Here is a 26,197-nt window from a genome sequence, read left to right on the forward strand (position 1 = left end):
TTTCCCTTTTATACATATTGCAACAAGTTCTCCATAAAACATTTATCTGAAATAAATTAAAAAGTTCTTTTGCCACTGCCTCCAAACATAAAAAGGAGCCTGTGCCTTGGCCTCAGCCTAGGCCACCTATGGCCCTGATTGTCCATGGAAGAAAATTAAGGATTGAGGGGTCCAAAGCCTGAGATGGGAGGACCAGATCCCTCCTCTGAAGTATCCAACAAGAAAGGCGAAGTTACAGCATGGGCCTGGGAGATGGCAGCCAACTCCTTGAGAAACTCAGGGAAAATGACTGCACAGTAGACAGCATTCTTGACACGAAGAGCCTCACCTTGGCGCTCAGGGGCCCCGCCCCGGGGGAGTAGAATTGGAGTTGAAGCCCCAGGGGAGCCCCCACCTAGGCCAAGTCCTGCTCCGTCTCTCCCAGGCTGAAGGACCTGTGTCGCCTGCCGGACCCTGGTTGGACTGTGTGCGTGCCGCAGGAGTAACTCCCCCAAGGATGGCCTCCGGCTCTTCACTGAGAATAAACAGGGTTATCAAGAAGGTGCTAGTATCAGGGAACCTATCTTAGTCTGAAAGAGTAGATTCCCCCGCCCCCAACCCCCAGGTTCCTGGACTTCTCCACTAGGGTTCTAAGAAAATGGAAGGACAAGATGGAGCAGAAGTGAACCTCAAATTCCATTTCCTGTTCCATCCTTGAAGATGACCCAGGACTTGAGAGGGAAGGCATTCTTTCTCATTCTAGCACCAAAAGTCTACCTGTCAAGCCTTTAATTCTCTACATCCAGTCAACCATTATCCTCAGACTTAACTAGTCAACACCTGAGCCACTTCATATCCAGCTGTGATTTCCTCCTTCCCCATGCCACTTCACCAGGAAGGATTCCCCTTCTTTCTAATTACTATTTATTTTCAGTCTATAATATGCTCTTACTTCATGCTTTCTATCACCCTCCAAAACTAGAGTCAACTACTTCCCCTTCCTATGCAGAGCTATAACACCTGACACACATCCTCTGCTCCATCAATACTCACAGGGCTTATATGTGCCATCATAGTTCAGGGACTATTTCATTTCTGTCATACACCACTCTCCCTCTAAGATCTATTTTCTGGTATGACCATTTCAACATTCACCAGTCCCTGTCCTATACCCACAAAAACCTTCCTCTCACTGGTTGTGGTCAGACAACTTTATGTTGGTTTAGACTCAAACAAACCTTCAAAACACTGTCTTCTCTCTAATTTTCTAGAGGATTCCTAGGTCTGGACCCATGATCATTATCTAGCTTGGGACTCTAGCCTCTAGATTATGATAGCAGTTTCCATTTCCAATCTCTAATATCATCTACAGAGACACTATAAAATTTGGCATTCAGAAGCACTCACAACTAAGCTCGCCTCCTATAGTTTATTCACAAAACTCTCCATACCCCACCTTACCTTTGCATCTGCACCTACCTACTTGGAACCCAACAGATACATTACATGCATTTATAGCTCTGTCTCCTTACATTTTATTATCTCTTATGTTTCATTTTGTTTTCATCCTTTCTGACTTTTACTCTCTCCACTTCTTTGGGAAACCTCCTCTGACTTGCTCTCCACTGACTTCCCATTTTACTGCCCTTATCTGAACATACTTTAATAATTTATTTCAATGTCTTCTACCTCATGCACAAATCTGAGCTTATGAACTTAGACTGTCTTATCTACCTTTATATTCCTGGTTCTTCCAGGAACCCCAGTACTAAAACCGTAAAAGTAAGAAATAGTCACAGTATAATAGACCATTAGGAAATTATGCTAAGTAATTTCAACAGGGTCTTCACAGCTGAGCAATAACCCTTGTGATAGTCTCTTCCCAACTCATACATGCTTCTCCTTAAGCCTGCATTTCATCTCTGCTCTCAGCATGTCATTTTTGCCTCCAATTTCACTAGAAAAGAATGACATGAAATCCCTAACATCTTCCTCCACACTTCACAACTCCATTGGTACATGTCATTTCCACATTTTTCTCTTCATGTTTGCCCAAAAAGGTGGGGGACCAACCTTTTCAAGTCCAAAGTTAATTTTTTTTCCGAGTGCTCAATTTCATTATTTCTACCACCTTTGGAACCTTGCTCCATTACTATATTCCTCTAATCACTGTCTATAGTGTATGCTCTCTGAAGGCAGAGATCATATCTTATACTGCCCTGAATTCCCTGTTCCAAAAACAAAGATCAGCAATATGTCAAGTGTTCAGATACTTGTTAAATTAAATATCTCTATTTAAAATTCCATTTTCTCATTTAATTCTTCCTTTCTTATCCCTACAACCACTCATCAAATTCTGCCAATATATCTATTCCATTTCTACCTTATCAAATATTTCTTTTCTTTTCCACTATTTTAATTCAAGCCTTGCTGACCACTTTTGCATTATGACAGAGCCTCCTGACTCTTCTTGCTAACTTCCTTCTCCTAGTTCCAATTCACCTCTGCTAACTTAACCCATTTCTCCACTTCCGATTTAAGAACCTCCAATTTCTTAAATACATTTCTCAACTTCTAACCAGCCCAACTTCGGCTTGGAGAACTTTCTGCTCTGGCCAAATATTTCCTGCCTTACCACCAACTGTTCCATCACCTTCTAAATCCCCTGCTCCAACTACACATACACAGTCCAGGATATCTCCTGAACAAAACAATAAAGACACTCTCCCCCTTTACCTACCTAAATCCACCAACTGTCTCTTAAGGACTATGTTAAATGTCACATCCTTTGTAAGGTTCTCAAAATATCTCAAGCTATGGACTACTATGTCCGCTTTCCTGTCCATTTAAAATTTCCTGTCCATTTAAAAGCTGGTTTTGCTAATACTGCTGATTGGGCTCTTAATTGATAGACCAATGTTGTAGCCTCGGAATCAATGCCTGAGGACAAACATCAAGGCTCTATTTTCTACAGTTCTCTAGTTCCTGGCACAAGGTTTCACCTTGAATAAGAGCTCAGCTAACCTGGGCTAAGGGGTTATCTAGGAAGGGTAGGGAGAGGGGTGGTGGGACAGGCCTCACCTAGGGGATCGGAGCGGCGGGGGGCAGGTCCTGCTATAGGACCCTCAGCCCAGTCCAACTTGCCACGGGCAATGAGGTACTTCTTGGCTTTGGACAGTAGTGTTGGGAAGTCCTCCTGGGAGGCCGCAAAGCTCTCAATCTTATTCTTCACAGAGCCCAGCACCTATAAAGTACAACTTTTTATGACACTTCTGGTGGCTCTAGACTGACAGTCCTTTCTAGTCCCACTGAGCCTATTCCCAGCCCACCCGGGGTCACTCCAGCTGCGGGCCTGGCCCACCATGGAGCCTGGACGCACCCATGCATGCATGCATCGCACACCTGCAGCAGGGACTTGACACTGGGCTGGAAGACCATGTTGGTGTTGAGCAGGAAAGAGCGGAGCAGGGGCTGGGGGTGACAGGCCAGCTGGGCCACCAGCCCCGTCAGCAGGAAGTTGACATAGACGGAGTTCTGCAGCATGTTCTCGAGTTTGGCAAAGAGCACAGCCATGAAGGGGCCTGGGGGAGGGGTGGGCACAAGGACACAAGGCCTGAACACAATGCATAATGCACGCATTCCTCCCCAAAACAAGAGATCCCCACAGGATGAAAATTATTTGTATGTCAATTTCTGGGTATGTTTGATATCCTATGACCACCTATTCTGGAGGAAATAAGGTGGCAGACACAACATGGACCGCAAGAGTCCAGATGCCAGCTTTATATACATCTGAGCTCTCAAGAGTCAGATCTTAGGCTCTGAAGTCACAGAAATATCATTTCAGATTTTAGTTTTACCCTTTACTAGTTATAAGAACTCTCCAAACTTTAGTTTCCTACTTGGTAAAATAAGAAAATATACCTACCTCATAAGGTGATTAAGAGGATCAAAGAGATATCAGCGTAAAGTATTAAGTCTAAGATCTGACAAATTTTATGTGTTTGATTATAACCATAAGCCACAAAAAAATCTTAGTTTTTGAAAAGCTTCACCCAAGAGGATGAAGAATGACTAGGTAAAGACAGTAATTAGGACCAAAATTCAGAATCAGGTCCCACACAAGACAGAAGAACATTAAACCTGGTAAGAAAGGAAGCAAGAAAAATGTACAGCCAAGACAAACAGATTATATTTAGAGGAGAAATCTTTGGGGGAATCAGAAAAAACATGAGCTCTGTCTTTCAGGAGCCAGGAACCAAGGAGGCAGAATAGAAATCTGCAGTAAAAGGAGAGTTTAGTTCGATGATATAGTAAACAAACTCTTTGGAGGAAAAGGAGATAACAAAAGGGGATCAGTTTTATTTGTAAGAGAGACAGTCTCAACTAAAACACATCACTAGCACTAGATCTAGATCCATTAGTCTTTCTGATCATGGGTTTTGGAGAAAAGAGAGTATATCTAAGAACTGTACTGTGAATTGAGCCAAAATTACAATTAAGGGCATGAGATGGTGAATACTGAAAAAGATCTAGGTTCCCACAACTAGCCTTGGCTCAAAGACAACTAACTAGCTTAACAGGGTCCTAAGGTAACTCATCACTTTGTTTTTCTGTTCTTCTCATTTCCTGGGAGTTTCTTATAAGAGATGATCCAAAAAGCTCAGATGAGTTTACAAAAAAGAAAAAAGAAGCTTCAATTAATATTTCAAGACTATGGTAAAATCTGCACACTACCTCCTATTGGTACTGAGCCAAGAAGAAAAGCATAGCTTAAATAAATGGAAAACTATATTTTCTATAGTCTCTAAAACAAGAAAGTTGACTCCAGAGCAGAAGTCCCATGGGCAGGACAGAAGCATATTTCAGGCCCAGTATGACAATAATTAACCAAGGCATAACAACTTGACTACAAACAACTGTAAGATGAGTGGCTGCCCAATTTACATCAGTCATGCACCCAGAGTTGATAATTCTAGTGAGTAGCTACCACTTGTTGAGTTCTCACAATGTGCCATTATTACAATAAGTGATTTACACACACCAATGGCAAATATGAGATGTTAATGTATGCCTCACCAAAGTCTGTGGTCTAAATTTTAATGATCACAAAGCTTCAGAGATTTTGTTTTTCTTAGAGTCGGGTATGGAGTAAGGATTAGAGACAGATGAGGGCTACACGTGCTTTAACAGAAACAAAGGGGAGTCAGCTCAACCACTCAGGTCAAGACTAGCTCCAGGAACATTCCAGAAAACCCAGAAGGGTTCATTGGGAGTTCAGGGCCATGCTTTGTCATTTGCCCTCAATGAGGTATTTTACCATTTCTGATTCTGTCCTTACTACTAATCATAAATCCCTAAAACAGTCTTATTGGACAGTCAAGGCAACCAAGAAGGTCCAAGGGCAGTGGACAGAAGAACTTGATCCCTTATTTGAAGAGACAGGAAGGAAGGAGCTGAATAGGATAGGAAAAAACAGAAGAACTAACCTTGGGCCACAGTAGAACTGACAGAAGACTCAACACCCAGACAGATTACAGGTGGGAATGACACAGAACAGTTTTTTAGGTGCCTCTCAAAAAGGACAACACATATGTTCACATATTGTTATGATTCACCAGAAAACACCAAACATAAAATATACTAATAACAAATCCCAGGAAACAGCCAGACTAGGGGAAGAGAAGGAACATGCACAAAGGACAGACATACAAGGCTCAAACATAAGTCAATACTCAAACCAGCACAAGCATGGAAGACATAGACATATACAAAAACACAATTATGACATGATATGTATCTGGAAAGGACCTAAGCAAAATGGATGAGGGATAGGCAAGTATACAGAAATGACATAGCCAAGAAGTCTCAGAAATCAGCACAAACATGTTGAGAACATGCAAAAAGTACACAAAAGGGAAGGCCTAAGCTAAGTAGCTTACCAGTGAAGGGCTGGCTCGGCAGCTGGTTGAGAGTCCGCAAAGGGCTGCTGAGGAAGGGGCCAGGGGGTTCAGGGGGACTGGTGAAGCTCTCGTAGGCCTCCTCCTCCTCAAGAGGTAGTGAAGGCTCTAGGGGGGATTCTGAGCCAGCTCCACCATTGCTCAATGCCACCTCCAGCTCCCGGAGCTCTTGCCCAAAACTCTCTAGTCCTGCTATGCCCTCAGAGGTGCCCTCTAACAGTTCCCCAGCTCCCTCCTGTGGCACCAGACGTGGCACCAGACGAACCTTCTTAGCCCCCTCAGGCCATGGTCCTGGCACCCCATTGAGTTGGGGAGGGGGCAGGTGACCAGGGCCCTCCCCTATGCCCCCAGGCAGCCCCCTACTCCCTAGTTCCTCCTCCTCCCCTTCCCCTCCATTGTCCCTGTCCTCCTCAGGTAGTAGGCTGCGTTTCTTAGTCCGGGAGCCAAGAGGATTGGGCTCAGGAGGGGGCCGCTCGCCATCATAAGGGGCAGACCAGGTACGGCAGGCTCGGACACAGCGGTCCACACCACGGCGCGCCTCACGCAGATACTCCAGGTAATTGTCTTCCAGCTCACCAGGCTCCTCTGCAGGGCTGGGACGTCGGCCAGGGCTGGAGGTTGGGGATTTAGCAAGACCTGGTGAGTGAGGTGCTGGGCCTGGCGACTCAGAGCCACCCAGACTCTGCTGCCGAAGGAAGAGAGCCAGACGAGATGGTGTAGAGGGCCGAGGCACTGTCACCACAGAAGAGGAATCAACACTTGGGCTTCCAGGGCCTTCAGAGGGGAAAAAGAAAACATAAGAGTAATCAAGGAGACAGACATACAAGATATAAGATACCGAGGGAGACTAATAAAGAAAGCAATGAAGACGCGGAAGCATGGAACCCATTTATATAGCTGACTCTCCAACCTCTAGATAAACCTTTCCCTTATCTGCCACCCCTTTTCACCACCACCACCACCAAAGAATGAAAACAGGAAAAGTAAAGGACTGAAGTGAAGGAAAGAAATAGCTTAGCCTAAGAATCCACTCTAAATTTCTTTGGTGAGTTCACGAATCCTCTCCCTGCAAGACAACTCAACATATACTAATAACAAATCCCAGGATCTCCCCAAAAAAGGAATGCCACTCATGTTCACCTCCCTCCCCTCACCCTAGCCCCACATTCTTGCTAGGCTCCCCCAGAATCCAGGCCATACCCGTGATGTCCTCCCTTCTCCCTGCCTCTCTGGTAGGCCCACCTCGTGCCCACGAGGCATGCTCTGGACGAGGTGGGCTGGAGGCATGGTGTCGACAGCAGCGTGGGATTAGGGAGAGAAACTTGTCAGCTGCTCGTCCATAAAGATCCACATCACGCACAGCTGGCTTCTGGCTCAGCATCACGTGGTTACACGGGACAAGATACCTGGAAAAGAAAGCAGAAAGGGAACATGGTAGATAAGAAAGGAAAGAGAGTGCCTGGAAAAATAGGACAATGGAACTAAATGGCTAAGCAAGGCTCCGAAAGGATACTCATGAGCTACCCCAATACAGCCCATCACCCAAGCAATGTGCAAGGCCCTAAGGGTCAACCATCCCTCCTCGCTGCCCCCAGAGGTACCTGAGAACCAACTGCAACAGGACATCCTCACAGCTGAGGTTCAAAAGGGTCCTGAAGAGACTCAGAGAGACCATGCAGAGCTGGGAGGAAGAAAAGGGGGACTCAACATAAGAGCTCTCTACTCTCCAAATTATTCACTAAATGAGAACAGCCTTCCCCCAGCACCAGGCCAAACCAACCACTTCTAGAGCAACAAATGTGCACAAGGCCTGGAATATAATAGTTATTCAAGTATTAATTAGATGTTCACAAGATCTCTGGCAAGACTTCAGTGTTCACATATAAAAATTAACCATGTGTCAGACACAATGAATTTCTATAGGCCACACAAATATCAGCAGATTCTCTGGCTAGGTATACCTGTGAGCTGAAACTCCAGCAATGTTTGAATGAAAGCCCCAAAAAAGAAACACTAAGAAATACTGTGACAGAATGAATGAGTGACTAAAAGGAAAGAAAGCAATACAATAACCAAGTGAATGACTGTCAGCTGAGACTACAGCAAAAAGCCTTCCCATAAGAAACCAGAGGGAACCTGGAAAAATCCCAACTGGGAAGTGGGTGGAGCTGTGAACAAGGAGTCTTGAGTCACTCTCCAACTTCAGTGCCTCTCAGAAGACAGGATAAAGAAAAGCTCAAGGACAGCTGACAGGAAAAGGAAAAGTTGGTGGGTCCAGAGCAGGGAAACTTTTTGTTTTAGAAAAGGAAGGATTGTTCATCTCTGGCTAGGCAAAAAGACCAAATCTATGTAAGCTCTCCCTCACTTCCCTGAATCCCCATAGTACTCTATACTTCCCAAGGCAAGTATGTCAGATACTTTGAGCTCTCTCAAGACAACTAAATGAACCTTCTTTGTCTAGAGCACTATCTGTATAGATTAGGTGCTAATTGTTTGCTAAGTGACTGGGGGAATTAAAAGCCAACCAAAAGCCACAAGCCGGTAAAGTGGCGCATGCCAGTAATCCCAGAGGCTTGGGATGCTGAGACAGGAGGATTCCAAGTTCAAAGCCAGCTTCAGCAATGATGAGGCACCCTAAGCAACACAGTGAGACTCTGTCTCTAAATAAAAAAGTATAAAATAGGACTGGGGATGTGGCTCAGTGGTCGAGTGTCCCTGAGTTCAATCCCAGGTACCAAAAAAAAAAAAAAAAAAAAAAAAAAAAAGCCAACCACATAATAGGAAAAAGATGAGATAGCAGTTTACATTTTGGACAGCGTGGATAATCAGGAGGCTTATCCTAAATGACTAATTTGACAAGCAATAAAAAATTAAGACTCACTGGAAAGCAGTTCCTCAAAAGTGTCCACATCTGAACCTGTAAATATTCTGAACCTATATTTTTAGCTTACACAGCAGAAGGAAATTTGTAGATGTGATTAAAATTATGAAATTTGAGATGGGGAGATTACCCCACATAATGTGGGTGTGTCCGATCAAACCACAGGGGAGAAAAAAAGCAGGGAATCTTCCAGCTGGGTCAAAAAGAAAAGTGAAACAGCACTGCTTGGTCTGAAGATGGAAGAAGGAGATCAAGAGCTGAAACACTGGTAGGCTTTGCAAGCTGTGAATGGTCTTCAGTGGACAGTCAGCAGGAAAACATAGATCTGTCTCAAAACAAGGTAATTAATTCTGCCAACAATCCAAATAAATAATTTTTATTTGTTTTAAGCCACTGAGTTTGTGGTAGTTTTTTACAACAGCAATAGGAAACTAACTCAGATAATTAGGCACACTGACTGACTTTAAGGCACAAAAGACAGGCGCTATATAAGTTACAAAGTCAGTTCAACAACATCAAGCTTGAAAGAACAAGATAGTGAAAAGGAGAGCACCTATATTTTTAACATGGGCATCTTGTAATCACACAAGAGTTTAGATCTCAAGAACAAGGAACACAAAGAAGAAATACCCTAAGAACACAAAAGGCTTAAGATCAAAGATCAAATGGGAGACTAACAGAAATAACTACCATGGACTAAAGACAATAACAAATAATTGAAGAAGTTAGGATAAGCTATCACAAAAAGAAAATGGACAGATCCCAACACAGGGAGAGAAAAAGAACCTGAAGAAGAAAATCAACTGTCTCTAAACATAAACAGGGCATTACATGAGGCCAAATAGAATATGACCATGGCTTAACTATGGCATAATGAGAAATAAACCTCTTTGTTATCTTTGTAAAAGTGAACTTTTGACATCTATTCCCTATTGCTTTCCATCAATAAATGTTAAACCAAAGCACATATTATAATTACTTTTTGGAGCATTTTTAAAATGTACATGCCCTACAGAATTAATATTGTTAAATCGGCCGCATTACCAAAAGCAATATACAGATTCTATGCAACCCTCATCAAAATATCAATGACATTCTTAGCAGAACTAGAAAAAACAGTCCAAAAATCAATTCTCAAAGCAATTCTAAGCCAAAAACGCAATGTTAGCGGCATCACAATACCTGACTTCAAATTACACTAGAGAGCCTCAGTAACAAAAACTGCATGGTACTGGCATAAAAAAAGACACATAGACCAATGGTACAGAATTGGAAAAAAAAAAAGAGAGATAAATCCATACAGATATTGTTATCTGACCATTGACGAAGGTGCCAAAAACGTAAACTGAAGAAAAGGTAGCCTTTATATACAATGATACTGGGGAAACTGGTCATCTATATGTAAATGAATGAGACTAGATTCTTATCTCTCGCCCTGCATAAAAGTCAACACAAAATGTATCAAAGACTTCAGAATTAGACCAGAAACTAGGCAAAACCTAGAAGAAAACATAGGATCAACTCTCCAACATACAAGCAAAGCAATAATTTTCTCACTAGGACCCCAAAAGCTCAGGAAGTTAATGTCAAGAGTTAATAAATGGGATGGCATCAAATTAAAAAGCTTCTGCACCAAGCCTATAATCCCAGTAGCTCAGGAGGCTGAGACAGGAAGATCAGCTAGCCTCAACAACAGTAAGGCACTAAGCAACTCAGTGAGACCCTGTCTCTAAATAAAATACAAAATAGGGCTGAGGATGTGGTTCAGTGGTTGGGTGCCTCTTAGTTCAATCCCTGGTTCAAAAAAAAAAAAACAGAAAAAAAAGTTGCTGCATAGCAAACAAAACATTTTTTTGAATGTTTAGAAAATTTAGAAAATTTTTGCTAGCTGCTCTTCCAACAGAAAATTAAAATTTAGAATATATAAAGAACTCAAAAAACTTAACACCAAAACAAGCCTAAATAAGCCAATTAATAAATTGGACAAATACTAAATGGGCAAATAAACCAAACTTCTCAAAAGAAGAAATACAAACATCCAACAGACATATGAAAAAATGTTTAACACTGTTAGAGAAATGAAAATCAAAACTAAACTGAGATTTCATTTCATTCCAGGCAGAATGGCAGTCATCAAGAATATAAACAATAAAGATATGCGTGGTGGCACACACCTATAATCATAGCAGCTTCAGAGGCTGAGGCAGGAAGATCTAAAGTTCAAAGCCAGCCTCAGAAATTTAGCAAGACCCTAAGCAACTCAGTGAGAGCCTGTCTCTAAATAACATATAAAAAGGGCTGGGGATGTGGCTCAGTAGTTGAGCACCCCTAGGTTCAATCCCCAGTAACAAAAAACAACAACAACAAAAAAAAGAGATTATAAACAATAATATCCTGCTACTTTGCTGAATTCATTTATGAGTTCTAGAGGTCTTCTGTGGAGTTTTTTGAGTCTTCTAAAAAATGCTGGAGAAAAATGTGGAGAAAAAGGAACACAGTCAAACTGCTGGTGGGATTATAAATTAGTACAACCACTACGAAAATCAATATGAAGGTTCCTCAATAGACAAGGAATGAACCACATATTATACAGTTATACCACTCCTCAGTATTTATCCTGAAGAATTAAAGTCAACATACAATAGTGACACATGCATACCCATATTTATAACAGCACAATTCACACAAAAAGTCAAATTATGAAAAAAGCCTAGATGATCACTAATGGATAAAGAATGGAGTATTACTTATCTATAAACCATGAAATTATGTCATTTGAAGGAAAATGGAAGGAACTTGAGAACATTATGTTAAGCAAAATAAGCCAAACTGAGAAAGGCAAGGGTTATCTATTTTCTATCATATGTGGAAGCTAGAGAGAAAAAGGAAAAGAAAGGAGAGGGATCTCATAAAAATCAAAGGGAAACCAAAAGAGTAGAGAAAGGTAAAGGACTAGAAGAAGGAGGAGGGGACAGAAAGGGAATGGAGAATGATACCGGCCACGTTATATTATTATATTCTGTGCATATACAAATATGTAACAACAAATTCTACCATTCTGTACAACTATAACACAACAATAAAAAATATTTGGAGGAAAAAATACACATACATATACATACAAACATACACACTATAAGACTATACAATGCAAGAGTTCTGAGATAGAGATTAGAATCTGTGATTACTGTTGTCATCCTCAAAGCTCCCCAGATGATCCTGAATTGTATATCTGGTTCAGAAAAACTGTTCTAATCAGAGCCAGTATGTAATATTTCTTACATACACTAACTTACCTATTTAAAAACTACACATGTATAAAACATAGCTATCCAGGAATCTCAGTGATCTGAAACCATATTACCAGTACCTTAATTTAAGAACAGTTTTCTAGAAGTCTTAATGCTTGAAAAAAATTCTATTTTAAGCACAAGCATTCAGGAAACTTTAACTATTTTTAATGAAAAAAGGAAGCAAAGATGGTCCCAGAACCAAAATAGAGGTCACAAAGTCCTTTAATATGGACTAATTATGGCTAAACTAATACTTTATTCCCCTAGAAAGACATTAAGTCATTATTACTTGGAAACTATTTACTCTCATTTCATGTACATTTCTACTTATTAAAATCCTCCTTACCTGGATCTAAAGGCCTTGCATGATCTGAATTTTACCTAACTCTAAACTTTCATCTCATTCCCATCTCATACTCCTCCGGTCATGCTGGTCTTTCATTTCCTAAAGTATGATATGCTCTTACCCTATCTGATATCCTTTGCATGCTGATCCCTTGCCTAGACTCTTTCTTCATTGATATTTAACAGGCTAACTCCTCACAACTTTATGTTTCAGTTCAATGTCACCTCCTCAGAGCAGTCTTCTTGGCCACCCTATTATTTTCTAAGTAACCTGTTTGGTTTTTTTTCATAACATTTACCACACTTTTGAATTATTTTATTATTATGTTTTCTTCTCTATATTTCCCATAAAATAATCTACAGGAAGTCATCAATGTCTATTATTATAGCACAGCAAATGGTATAGCACACAATGAACATTCAATAAAAATATGTAGGAGGGCCGGGTGCGGTGGTGCATGCCTGTAATTCCAGCAGCTTGGGAGGCTAAAGCAGGAGGATTGAGAGTTCAAAACCAGACTCAGCAAAAGCAAGGTACTAAGCAACCCAGTGAGACCCTGTCTCTAAATCAAATACAAAACAGGGCTGGGGATGTGGCTCAGTGGCAGAGTGCCCCTGAGTTTAATCCCTGGTACCACTCTCCACAAAAAAAAAAAAAAAAATGTAGATGGAAAGAATGCAGGTATATGAACAAATGCACGTCCCAAGTAACATTCCAATGAAGTAAATCTAAAGGGAAGAGAAGGTAAGGTTACTGTAACAGCTGGATTATCTATCAATGTAGACACAAACCCAAAGTGATCTCAAGTTACCCACAACAGACTACAAAGCTATAAATACCTTAACAGAACCTTAGAGCAATGTTATAAACACTGAAGAATGGCAAAACCTATAGCCATGATGAGCAGCCAAAGTCATCCAGAAAAGGTAACTGTTCTAGATTCATGTATAATAAAAACAAGGAAATAAGATTAAATTTTGTACCCGAAATGATTAAAAGTTTAATCCCTAATTTTGAAATGACTGCTCGACACAAAATCCAAAGTAAGAACACCCTCTGAGAACAAAGGTCAGAGAGAGATGGCTCACCCAGGTTAAGCCAAGAACAGTGGTAAAGGCCATACCCGGGAGTTGCTGCCAATACGGGCAACGAGGGTGTCAAGGATGGTGTGGGTGTCATGCCGGTGTAACAACAGGAATCGCAAGAAGGTACGGAGCAAGGCAGGTTCTGAGATACTCCGGAGGAAAAGTTCCAGATAGGCGGTACTGGCGATCATCTCCTCCACAGAGGTCTGGACAAAGGGAATGGAAAATTTGGAAACTCAGGGCTTCCCTGCACATATATTAACTCATTGATATATTTAGAACTCAGTTACTTCTGGTTCTAAGAAAGAACCAGAAGCAGAGAGGGGAAAAAAAGGAGGAATACCCTGCCCACTGCCTCCCACATTGAGGTTACCACCCTGTAGTTTAGACCCTAATATTTCTTGCCACCAATGACTCTTACCTTGTGCAGGGCAGGGCCCATGACAGGCACCAGGAACCCATTATGGATATAATCAACCAGCTGCTTCTGTACCAGAGGGTGAGCCACCTATAGTGTTGTAAGAGAAAAGAAAGGGTATTATGACATCACTGGAAGGGAGTAGGATGGTATAATACAGAATAGCAGAACTCCAGGGAATGTACCCTTCCCACCCTATCTTCCCAGGATGACCATGGGCCACACCTCCTAGGAAACCCCAGTCCTACCTGAATGACTGCATTGCAGAACTCTAGGGAACTCATGAATAGTGCAAGGGCTGGCACTCCTAACCAGTCTTCCCGTCGCAAGCAGTGCCAATCATCCCCTGGAACCTCAATCTTTCGGGGCAGTGAGGAGTACAGGGCACTTAGCCCTGTGGCCAGCACCTAGGGTAGGTTACCAAAGGCTCAGGCAATATAGATTGGGATTTAGTCCAAAATTTTCCTAGGAATAGAGGTAAGAACTATTACCAAAGCACATTATTTAGCCACCCAATGTGCCAGGACCTCACCTGGAACACTGGTTCATAAGGAACCTTAGTATTTGCCCTAACCACCTAGGTCCATGCTTCATCACCATTCCAACTCTAGTGGGGGGCGGGGGGCAGATGTGCTTTCAAATCTGAGGACCTTCCTGGAGGAAAAGGCCTTTCCACACTTCCTGGTAGGAAGGTACTGTCCAATGATCACATGTCATACCAAATCCCCTATCCTAGGCAGTCTATACAATGTCCATATGCAGTACCCCCACCCACCCCATCCTAGGGAGTGCTAACCGGGCAGAAGTAAGAGTGATCCGCGATGTAGCGCCCCACAGTAGGGCTCCCAGCTGACAAAGCCATGAGCAGAAGTAGGGCATCACGGGCCTGCTGCCCCAGAGTGCCCTCTCGATGGACGAAAGGGACAAGGCGAGAAAAGAGTAGAAGACGTGGGGCAGCTCCTGGCTCAGGAGGTGGCTGCAGGAAGAATTCAAGCAATGTAGGCTCCCGGGCTACACACACACATAGCTGGCTGAGAAGTAGCACCAAGCCTTCATCCAGTGCTGGGCTACTAGGCACAGGGCGGCCACAGGCATCCAGTAGGGTGAGCAGAGCCTCACGAACTGGACCATGCCGCAATAGGGGCTGACGAGCTTCGCTCACCAACATCTCAAATAGTTTCAATTGCTCAGCCCGCCGTTCCTCAACCCCATCCCCAAGCTCATCCCACTGCAGCTGCCATGTCAACACACGGGTCAGCAGATCCTCATGTAGAGCAAACTCAAGAAGGGGCCCAGGGCAGGTGGGGGCTGAAGGGACTGCACGATCCTCTGCCAAAAGTGTTAACATTTGGTAAGTATGGTTGCGCACAGCACTGAGATCATCTGCACCTCCAGCAGCTGCCCGAGGGCCTTGCCGCTCCAGGATTCGCACCACCTGGGGAAAAAGAAGACAGAAGGCATCGAAGATGCTAAAGTAACTAAATGGAATGGTTGAAAACAGTGAACACAAAATTAGGACAACTCAGGAGGCCACTAGATACTTTGGCATATAGTTTCTTACCTGGGACCAGTGATTCTTGAAGACCATGAGGCAAGTCTCAGGGTCAGCCATGACTGGAGTCTGAAGACTGGCCCCTTGAGGTACTCGGTGCCCAGGACCCCTGGAGGCCAGTCTGCTCAGCCAGTTCATCCTCTCCATGAGGAAGGCTGGACAGGGCCAGCAGCCAGAGGACTACACTCCAAGGATTTGCCAGCTGGAGGCTTTCTCCACTTCTGTCTCCAGTGTGCTTCATCCGGTCTGTATGAGCCAGTAGCTGGCCATGGAGCCAGAGATTACACCAGATTGAAGTAGTAAGCTCAGAGGTCACTGCCCAGTCCAGAGTAACAAATCTAATTCAAAGAGAGAGAATGAAAAGTATAAACAGAAGCTTATCTCTCTCTACTCCCCAGGCAGAAGCACTCAGAATCACCACTTCACTGAAAACTCCACATACATACATATATATACACACATGCATACACACAGCCAGCACCTAAAACTTAATCAGAACTTGTGATTTTTACTATCAAATTTGTTATTTCCCAAGCCTTTTTCATCTCTATATATGATACCAACATTCACCCATATGATTAGGCCAAAAGCCTGGCCACATCCTAGTTTCTCTTCCTTCCAAGACCAATTCATTAGTAAAAGGACTCACAGCTTCCAATCTGGTCTCCATGCTTCCATTCTTGCCATCCTAAATTCATTCTCCACATAGCAACCAGAGTAATATTTTTAAAACCTAAATTACATACATCTCTCCTCTGATGAATACCCTTCAATGATTTTCTATCACACTGGTAAAAATGCAAATTCCTTACACCTTGGTCTATAGGAGCCTGTATAATCTAAACTGCACAACCTCCTATCATTCTCTTCCTGTCTCATACTTTAGTTACACAGGCCTTCTTGAGTACTTTCTGTTCCCTGCCTAGAATGTTCTCCTGCTCTTCATATTACTTTTATTACTCAATTCTTTTTTAAACATCATCTCAGAGGCCTTGCTTAACAATTCTATCCACATGGCTTATCTTCCCACCTTCACTTTATAGCTTCCTAATCCTATTCCCTCTTCTCATTTTCCATATCTAAAATTATTTATATGCTTGTCTATCTTCCCCACTTAAAAAAAAAACTCTTTGAAGGTAGGGCTTATCTGCCTTTTTTTATGATTATTGTCTTTTCCCCAGTGCCTAGCGCAGTATCAAGTATTTTTGTTCAATGTATGAATGCTTAAGTGAATGAATGAATGAATGAATAAGAAATACCAAACTGCCTAATGGCCCGAGTCATGGTCCAGTGATCACTTCCACCATTCTCTTGTCAGTTGGTAAGCATAAAAACTTTGTAGAAAGTGTGGTTCAGTTATTTTCCTCTTTATACTCAAAAAGGGCTCTGAAAGAATCTAGAAAAATAGAAACTAGCTCCCCATTTTTCCCTACAGTTATATTAACCAACACCTCTTTCATATAGATACTCTCTCACAATTACCAGATCTCAACTAAGGAAGGCAGCAACTATACTGAACGAAACTTTCTGTAAGACAGGTGACAGTATCATAAAGGCAAGGGCCAGCAGACAGGAATTACTCATTAATTAATTCAATATACATCCACACTGATATATTACTAGGCACTGTGCTAAGTAAGCACTGGAAATACATATGGATAAGAACAGCTGTGGGGCATAAACATAAACTACAACAAAATTATAAATAGAAATACTTATAAGTGACAGGGGCATGAAGGAAAGCAATTAATTCTACCTTGAGTGCTGTAAGAGGCAAAGCATGACTTAGTCCTTAATAATGAATACTGGTTACATAAAGAACAAAGGGAAAAGTTTTCTTCATATTCAAAATAGTATAAACAAAAATACAGCACTGTGAAAGAGCGTGACAGATTAGAAGAACAGCTGCAAGTTCACTGTGTCTTAATCACAAACTATTCAGAGCAGAGAGGCACAATATTGAGTTGAAGGGTAAATATGGGTAAAGGTATAAACATCACTGAACATCATTCTAAGGAATTTGGGCTTTATCTATTGACACCCTGGAAATAAAGGAGATTTTTAAACAAGAAAAATGACAAGATCAGATTGGCCCTTTTAAAAATATGTGAGATAGCCTGGCACACGCCTATCATCCTAACATATGGAAGCTGAGCCAGAAAGATTCCAAGTTTGAGGCCAGTCTCAGCAACTCAGTAAGACCCTGTCTCAAAATAAAAAGGTCTAGGTATGTAGCTCAGTGGTGGAATGGCCCTGGTTCAATCCTCAATACTAAAAAATATGAAATAAAATTATAAAAAAAATAATGAGATAGCAGTATAAGATAAAAAGACAGATAGCAAAAGGCAATTTATTAGAAGCTGTAATAGTTTCTTTTTTAAAAAAGGGCTGGAGGTGTAACTCAGTGGCAAAGTACTTGCCTAGCATACTCAAGGCCCTGCCCTAAATTCAATCCCCAGTACAGGAAAAAAAAACAAAAGTCAAAAACTAAGGTGGTAAAAGTAATAAAGAAAAAGCTAAATCTGAGGTCACCTCTATCTTATCATGTTCCTATGAAATACTGAGATTATTCAAACCTATAATGTGTCTACAAATGAATTATTTATACTATAATGTATCTATTCTTCCAACAAGGAGTCTTATCATTAAACCTCCTCTGTAATCCCTGCCAAATAGTGCTGGCATTAGAAAATGCTTGTGGAACTGAAGGTAACTTCATTATAATTATAATAGCTAAAAATATTGAATACTTACTACATGCCAGATTCCATTCTAAGTACTACATGAAGTAGCTCATTTAAACCTAATAAAAACTCTCTATGTACTACTATACCCATGTTGTATATAAGGAATTAAAGCCCAGAAAGGTTAAACAAATTGCTCAAAGTTAGCCAGTTAGTAAGTGGCAGGATTTGGATGAAAATTCAGGTAATTTCCCTCTTGATTAAAATTAATCACAAAGTAAAAGCAACAAAACCTAACAAATGAATGGAGAATAAGGGATTATCAGTAAAAATAATAATAATAAAGATGATGATGATGATGTCATTAATAGACTAAGAAATATATCAAGGGGATTTGTGTTTTAGAAAAGAGGATGAGTACAGTTTTTGAACGTGGTAAGTTTTAAGACACTTGCCAGAATGTTAATGATAACCAGAAGCAAGTAGAAAAATCATACTTGAGCTCAAGAGTGAAATTAAAACTAGAAATACAATTCAAGAGTTACCAGCATATAGGTAATAGATGAAGCTATGAAAGCAGATTGAGTTATCCAAGGAGATCATCAGGAGCTAAGGGTGAAATCAGGAAAACTAGAATATAGGAAAGCTAAGAGGAGCCTTTGAAGAAAAACACTGTGGAGGCTATCAGAAATGGAGAAATTCAAGAAATAATTATCTAGAAATCAAGGAAAGAATATTTCAAGAACTGGAAATTGTCCATACTGTATAATTTCATAGAAAAAAAATAAGTAGAATGAAATTTGAAAATGGGTCAATAGTTTTATTAGTCAATTTTTTTAATAAACTTAGGAAAACAAGTGTTTAAAGGATGAATAGGAGTCAAAAAAGTATTAAGGTGCGCTTTCAGGAAATTTAGTGATATGGGGAAGGAGGAAAACAGGGCAAAGCTTAAAGAAACTGGGGTGGAAACGGAAGTCAAGAGAGTTTTCATGTTTTAATTTTGGATAGGGAGCTTCCAAGGTGTTCCTAAAAGAAAAAAGAAGCCTGGGGCTAGGAATGTAGCTCTGTGGTATAGAAATTGCCTAGCATGCATACTGGGTTTGATTCCCAGTACTACAAAAACACAAAAGAGAAGTCTGAAAAAAGTGGGAGGTTACAGATAAATAAGATACAGATAATGAACAAATAAAGCATAGGATTAGCATGAGAAAGAGGTATAATACTCTTTCTGAGAAATAAAATAGTAATAAAAGATGGGTGCCTTCAAGTAAATATGAAAACAAAGATGGAAGTTTACATTTACCACCTCCATTTCTCCAACCTACCCTCCTTTTCTCTTTTGTCCAGGAAAGTGAAAGTAAAAGAGGAGTGAGGAGATGGAAGAGCCAGAGAATGAAGGCTCAGTCTTTCATATATGGTTTCCTATAATCCATAGAACATAGTCATCACACAGACTAGTAGCTAAGAGTAGCAAGGATTCATTGAAAACAGTACTTACATATATTCCAAAGTACCTACTTTGCAAGGAGGCATGAACTAAGGAAGAGAATTTCAACAGTTAAATAAATGGTAACTTGCCCCCTATTACCAGCCCTTTTGATTGTTTTCAGCCCCAGGATACTGTATCATCCCTTGTTGGTCTCTTTAAACCTTGCCCATACCTTTGTAAATATAGACCCTTTATTAACCTCTTCTCAAAACTAGCTTGGGCCATCTGTCACCTACAAGAGGAGCCTGACTGATGTAAGAATATCACTGTTTACAGAATACTTTCTTCATTACATTTCATTTGAGACTGAAAACAAATAGAAACCCTATCATCACACAAGAATAACAAAAAGTAAACTCAGAAAGTCAAGGGTTATATGATCTCTTTCATATGTGGAAGCTTTAGAGAAGAAAAAAAGAAAAGAATGGTGGTACATGAAAATTGAAGAGAAATCAGTATAGTAAAGGACCAGGGGGAAGGAAGAGAGGAAATATTGGGGATTGATATTGGCCATATTATATTGATATATCATGTATATCTACAGATATGTAACAACGAATCCCACCATCATGTATAATTATAATTCACCAATAAAAATATGGGAAAAAATAACACAAAGTAATAGGTAAAGCTTGAGCTCTGCAGTCCCTCAAACAAAGTTATGAACCTCAGTCAATCATTTTCCAGTTTCCTTAAATAAATCATTTCCCACATCTGAGACTCAGTTTCCTCATCAATAAATTCCTGAAATAAGTATTACTAGCTTTAAGAATTAAATAACTTATGTAGCACTTCAGACATAATGCAAGTACTCTGTAAATTACATGTTTACTTCCTCCTCCTCTTCTGATCTTGTTTAACCAAGGAGCCCACAACTCTGAGAGGAGAGATCTAATCTGCTCTTATGTGTCCATACTCACCACCTCCCACTCATACTCCAGTAAGTTGAAGAAGAGCCAACTATCCAATCTCAGCAAAATAAGATTTTTATGTGTCCAAATCTAAAAAACTGCCTTCAGCAGTTCTGAAACTCAATTCCAAAGATTAACAAAATGCTCCTAACTTTAACATACATACTTGGGATGTCCATTACTGCTCCATTTCTTAGCCATGAAAGAATACTGCTCACAAACCTAAGGAAGACTGGTCTCCAAGACCTTTCTTTACAGCCTCCCCCACCCCTGTCTAGAGACTGCAAAGAGAAGAACCACACTGGAATCAGCATCTCAGAATCCAAAATCCAATATTTAATCTAGGTCCTGTTCATATATTGAAAAAATGTAAAAGGCCATAGGTTGATATTCTCAGAACAGTTTAGAACAAGACAAAGTGGCAGAATTACCACCCTCTTATCATTCTTTTCCTCCCGTAGCAAAGTCCAAAATAAGGGTAGACTCCCCTCTTTCCAGATTTACCTTCAGGCTCACTCACACAGTAAAAAGGGGAAGAAGATGCTGATCTCTCAAGACTTCCAAACGGCCATGGTGAGGCCCTCACCTTGGGTCCAAAATATAACTTTACAGGTACATACAGCAAGAGTGTCAATCAGTCTCAGAACAGCAGACCCAGGGGAGGAAGTGGCTCCGCTTTACCTAAGAACCTTTGCCCTGGGAGAGGCAAACAGAAGAGAGCTGGGGGCAGGGATACACCTGCAGTATCTACATCAGGCAGGAAGAAACCAAAAAGACCTTCCAAGAACATATCAGTAAAGTCTTAAGGTTTACCCCTCCCTACAATGGTTCTTCACAGACAAGAAAACTGATTACCAATGTAAGAAGCATGAATGGGCTTTTATCCTAAATACTGAAAGTAGAAAGACCAGATTAAACCTCAAAAGAATAAAAAGGGCAAGGGGTGGGGGGAACCACCCAGTAGGAGCCTACCTCTAGAGCTCAGCTCATACATTCCTCCCAGCTTTTCCATCCCTCAGACAGAGTGTCAGGATATGGTCCAAACTCACACCTCCCCTCTCCCCAATACCATCTCTACTTCTTACAAGGATCTTTTCATAGGACTTCAGCAGAGCCTTATAATCAGGAAGCGCACCTCTGTCACATAGAGATTCCCATTACAACACCAAATCCTCACCTCACACATGGTTATCTCTACTTCTGTTAACTGACATTGACAAAGATGTCAAAGAGGAGGTGAAACCAAAACTAAAAGAATAAGAAAAGTTCACTGGATAGAAAAGAAAAGGCATTCCGAGTAGAAGCAGCAGCTACTGCAAAGATTTCAAGGCTCAAAACAGTAATGTGTTCATTAGAGAACTATGAACAATTCTATTCAAGCTAGAATACAAAGTAGGGAATGGCAGAAGATGAGGCTGAAGAGGTAAAATAAGGCCAAATAAAGCCATGTTAAAAAATTTGGATGTTGTCCTAAAGGACACAGCCAATGAGTTATGTGATCAGATTTGCATTTTTAGAAAGACCATTCTAGGGATGAACTAGAAAAGAGCAAGTTTTAAGGCAATACACCACCCCAAAAAAAAATCATAAGAGAGATGAATAGGACCTAAACCAAGGCTTTAATAATGAAGTCATGGTAATGGAAATAAATAGAAAAAAGATAACAGAGAAGAAAACGTATTAAGATTTTAGTGACTGAATTCAGGGGATAAAGGAGCAGAAAGAATGAAGGATAATGATGAAGTCCTTGTCTAAAGTGAGATAGGTTACAAAAGCACATTTTCAGGATATAAATATAAGTTCTGTTTTAGACATGTTAATTTTGAGATACCTGTAGAGATAAATAGATCACTGGATATGTATGTTTGGAACACAGTGAGAGACAGACTAGACAGAGAAGTAATCACCTCATTATGATATATTTTCATATTTCACATTCTCTAAACTGAAACTATTTTTTCATGTGCCTGCAAACTCCATGAGATTTCATAGGACCATTACTTATTTTGTTATCCCATAAAATGGAAGCAACAGGAGAACAGTCAATATGCTCAAGAAGTATTTGCTGAGTGCATAAATGAATGAATATGTAAAGGAATGAGTTTTTTGTTCCAGCACTTAGCAGAGTGCCTGGCACATAGCAGATATGAAATAAACAGCTACATACAACACCCCCAAACATGTTCCTGTGTCTACATCATCATCCTCATCTGTTTCATCTTCTCGAACATAAATCTTTTGTATGTAACAAACTACTATTTAAATGAAGAGTTCAATATAGCATACAATAAGCTTACCATCAAGTGCAACTAAGAATCTGGACAGTTCCTAAGAATCCTCTAATATGCAACTTTGCTTATCCTATCATTATCTTGATGTTATCCAAGTGCTATGCATACCTATTACCATGTCATTGACAAAGTATTAAACAAAACCCTCAACTCTGTGCCCTCAAAGCCCCTTTAATCTCTCTTTTGGAAACAGAACAATTACGAATCTTTAAAAAAAAAAAAAAAAAAAAACTTTTTCAGTCTTAGATTCTCTGTCCCAAATCACTTTTATTCTATTTACAAATCTTTCCCCAAGTCACACTCACTTTGAAACCAAGTTCTGAGTCCAGTTTTGCCACTTTATCCATATGTGACTTCTAGCTTCTGAATGTGATTCTTCATTTATAAGAATTATTTCCTTTGCCTACAACACAAGGTATCAATGTAAATCTAGTAAAATTTGAAATTTCTATGTAAAGCATGACATTTTTACTTCATAGCAAATGATTACTATGAAAGTATGAATGCTCTTCAGATGACAGAAGCTAAACAGAATCACTGTTTAATATGTTATATGCATCCTCAACGTTAACAGTAGCCACCATCACACTGTAAATTTCAGAATTTTGTTAACCAGTAGAAACAAATTTTTTAAAAATACAGTTGTTACTTTTTATTTTGGAAAATAGGATCTTTTTTAAAAAAACTCACCATTCTACTGTCACCATTATTTCATGGGTGAAAAAGCACTTTAACACCAAAGGAAGAAAAATTATAATGTCAGAATAAATTTATCTTAATGAAAAACTCACTATGCTCTCTTTCTCTCCTTTCATCTCATACAGCTAAAAACTATCATGGACTGAGCCCTTGGCCCAGGGTTTAGGAACACTACTCTAAACCCTGTATTACCCATGCAGATCCTATAGGGTTCTGGCTGTCTGGGCAGGCTGCCAAGGGTTCCACTAGTATGAAGTCCTATTTGGCCTCCAGAGAAAAGTAATGAAAATATACTATAGTTAGAAGAGCTGGTTCTAAAGCCAAGACTCTGGAACAGAATGGGGACTGATGCTGCTCCTAATTCTCAGGGAATGATCTAGATAGGACAATTTTGTTTTAGACTAGAGAGACATCAAGACATCTTCAGCTCATGGCAGATCATTAGCAGAGAGGAAATTTCAGTATTCTGAAAGTGTCGATTATCACTGAAGGACAAACAAACTTTCTAAAATTTTCATGTGTCTGTGTTCGTGAAAAGAAGGGAACTTGCAAAATACTAATAAAGTGATGTCAATTAAAGAATGTGGCAGGAGGAATTAATTGTAAAGGAATAAGAAAGCTTCTGGGGATGGTAAAAATATTTAGTATCTTCAAAATGATGGTTTTGTAAAAATGTATGTTTGTCAAAACTAATCACATATATCTTTTAAATATGAGTTGTTGTACATAAATTTACCTCAATGAAGTAATTTTTAATTTAATTCCAAGAAAAGGAGAGAAAGACCATCCTATTTGGGAATCTAAATATAGTCATATGTGATATGTGACTTCCATGAAATTAGAATTAGCAACTGAAGGTGGTCATTCCAATATAGATGACAACCATATGTAAAGAGTAACAGCGGAGTAAGGTTGCTTAGAAGCAGGCAGAGAGGGGGGAAAAAAACTTCCTAAGAGTCCACCTTGTCTGCAGTCCAAATGAAGAACTTGAGGGAAATGGGGCTCCAATGATTACGCTGTTGGTGACAGAACTTCAAAAATCACTTTCATTATCATAGTTACTGTTGCCCATGACGCCTTTTTTCCCCCTCCAAACCCATGGGAGCATGGGACACAATTGCACAACACTTCCACCCAAGCTGTCCTACCCAATCCCAAACTCCTGTTTTCACTGGACAGGACGGTCCATCCAAGGAGGCCACAGAACCAACCACCTCACACCCATATCTACGTCTCATCACCTTCATTCCCTCCTCCCTTGCCCTGCCTTCAGCTCCCTCGTCAATTCACCGCCATCCCCAAGGGTCCCGCCTTCGTCCTTTACTCTCCCACTCCTTGCAAAGGCCTCAGCCACTCACTCTGGTCCCAGGACTGTCCCTCCCCCTTGCCCTCAGGAGACACAGCCTCTTAGCAAATCGTTTTCATGAGTTCCTTCAACTTGTCCCTTCATAAAACTTCCCCTCCTCTCACATAACCAGCCTCTTACTCGTCCATTGATCCCTAGTTTCTTCACCCGGCTACCCTGCCTTCCCACTCATTAGCCCCTCACCACCTGCCAACCCCTCGCCCTGTCCCCTCACAACCAATAGTCACCAAATTCGGTGCCATCATTCCCCAGTCCCTCATTCCCTCATGCGACTCCCTGGGCCCTCCGGTCTGCGTATACTCTTCACTCACACAACGCCGACTCCGGCCAGGCCCTGTCGTCGCGGCGGCACTAGGTGAGTTCAGGCCGCCGCCATCGTTCCTCAGGCGCACTAGCCGCGCCCCGCCCCGCGCCACACGCATCCCGCGCCCCCGCGCACCACACGTAACCGCCCAGCGACGCACAACTGGGCAATGGCGTGCCAGCTCATTGGCTGGGCCCGGCCAAAAACAGAGCGTTGACTCTTGTTTCCTGGCAACGGCCGAACGCAGGGGCGGGGAGGCAGACGACGTTCCGAGGAAGGAGTGCCGCTTCTCTTCTAGGTCCCGCCCCTTGGCACTGTAAACCCCGCCCCTCAGAAGGACTCCAGCATATCATAGGGGCAGACCTCTGGATAGGTGCAGGACGGGGGCGGAGCCTGGGAAGGAAAGGTCGAACCAGAGGGCAGAAGGCAGGACCTAAGGAGTGGCAGGACTTTTAGAGGCAGGGAAAAGACCAGCAAGGCGGGATTTAGGAGTGGGATGGGCTGGAAAAGACTAGGGCCAAGGATCGTAACCACGGATACTGGGAGGTGCTTAGAGTGAACAAGTGGGCGTGGAAGGGCGTGACTAGTCCTAAAGGTTCGGTCTGGGGGAGGAGTCAGTAGGTGGGCGGGACCTATGAAAAGCGGACCCCTGGAGAATGCTGACTGCAAAGGAACTAGATCATTTTACCACCTCTACCAGTCACCCACATCACCTATGCATTGTGTTGCTCGGTGACCCTTTGGGTGCTGTTTCAGTCAGCCAAGGAACATGAAATAAGTGCCTACATGTCAAGCTGGATTCCAGATCCATTAGAACAGATCTCTGCCCTCCAGGACCTCAGACCCTTAACTAGACACAAACTATCGCAAAGTAGTGCGAAAAGTGCTATATTCAAAGAAACATCTGGGACAGCACTTATCATGATGATTTGGGTATGC

General features: G+C 41.3%; 1 protein-coding gene across 5 annotated transcripts; it reads right to left on the bottom strand.

The window, feature by feature from the left end:
- Positions 1-25,352, bottom strand: Fhip1b (FHF complex subunit HOOK interacting protein 1B). 5 transcript variants are annotated; one of them, XM_076846772.2, is made up of 13 exons: positions 25,266-25,352; positions 23,195-23,292; positions 15,524-15,852; positions 14,759-15,397; positions 14,211-14,369; positions 13,966-14,052; positions 13,583-13,750; positions 7,541-7,620; positions 7,182-7,345; positions 5,922-6,713; positions 3,382-3,560; positions 3,061-3,223; positions 1-514 (listed from the first exon to the last, which is right to left on the bottom strand). In XM_076846772.2, exons 3-13 carry the CDS (start codon positions 15,659-15,661, stop codon positions 156-158), a joined length of 2,928 nt encoding a protein of 975 aa, XP_076702887.1. In that variant the 5' UTR covers positions 15,662-15,852; positions 23,195-23,292; positions 25,266-25,352; the 3' UTR covers positions 1-155. The 5 variants fall into 5 exon arrangements, with proteins under 5 accessions (XP_076702887.1, XP_076702889.1, XP_076702885.1 ...); XM_076846774.1 differs by having other exon boundaries at positions 6,516-6,713; positions 7,140-7,345; XM_076846770.2 differs by having other exon boundaries at positions 7,140-7,345.
- Between the last annotated feature and the right edge of the window lie 845 nt (positions 25,353-26,197).

Source organism: Callospermophilus lateralis, chromosome 2 (genome assembly GCF_048772815.1).
Source record: "Callospermophilus lateralis isolate mCalLat2 chromosome 2, mCalLat2.hap1, whole genome shotgun sequence".
NCBI lineage: Eukaryota > Metazoa > Chordata > Mammalia > Rodentia > Sciuridae > Callospermophilus > Callospermophilus lateralis.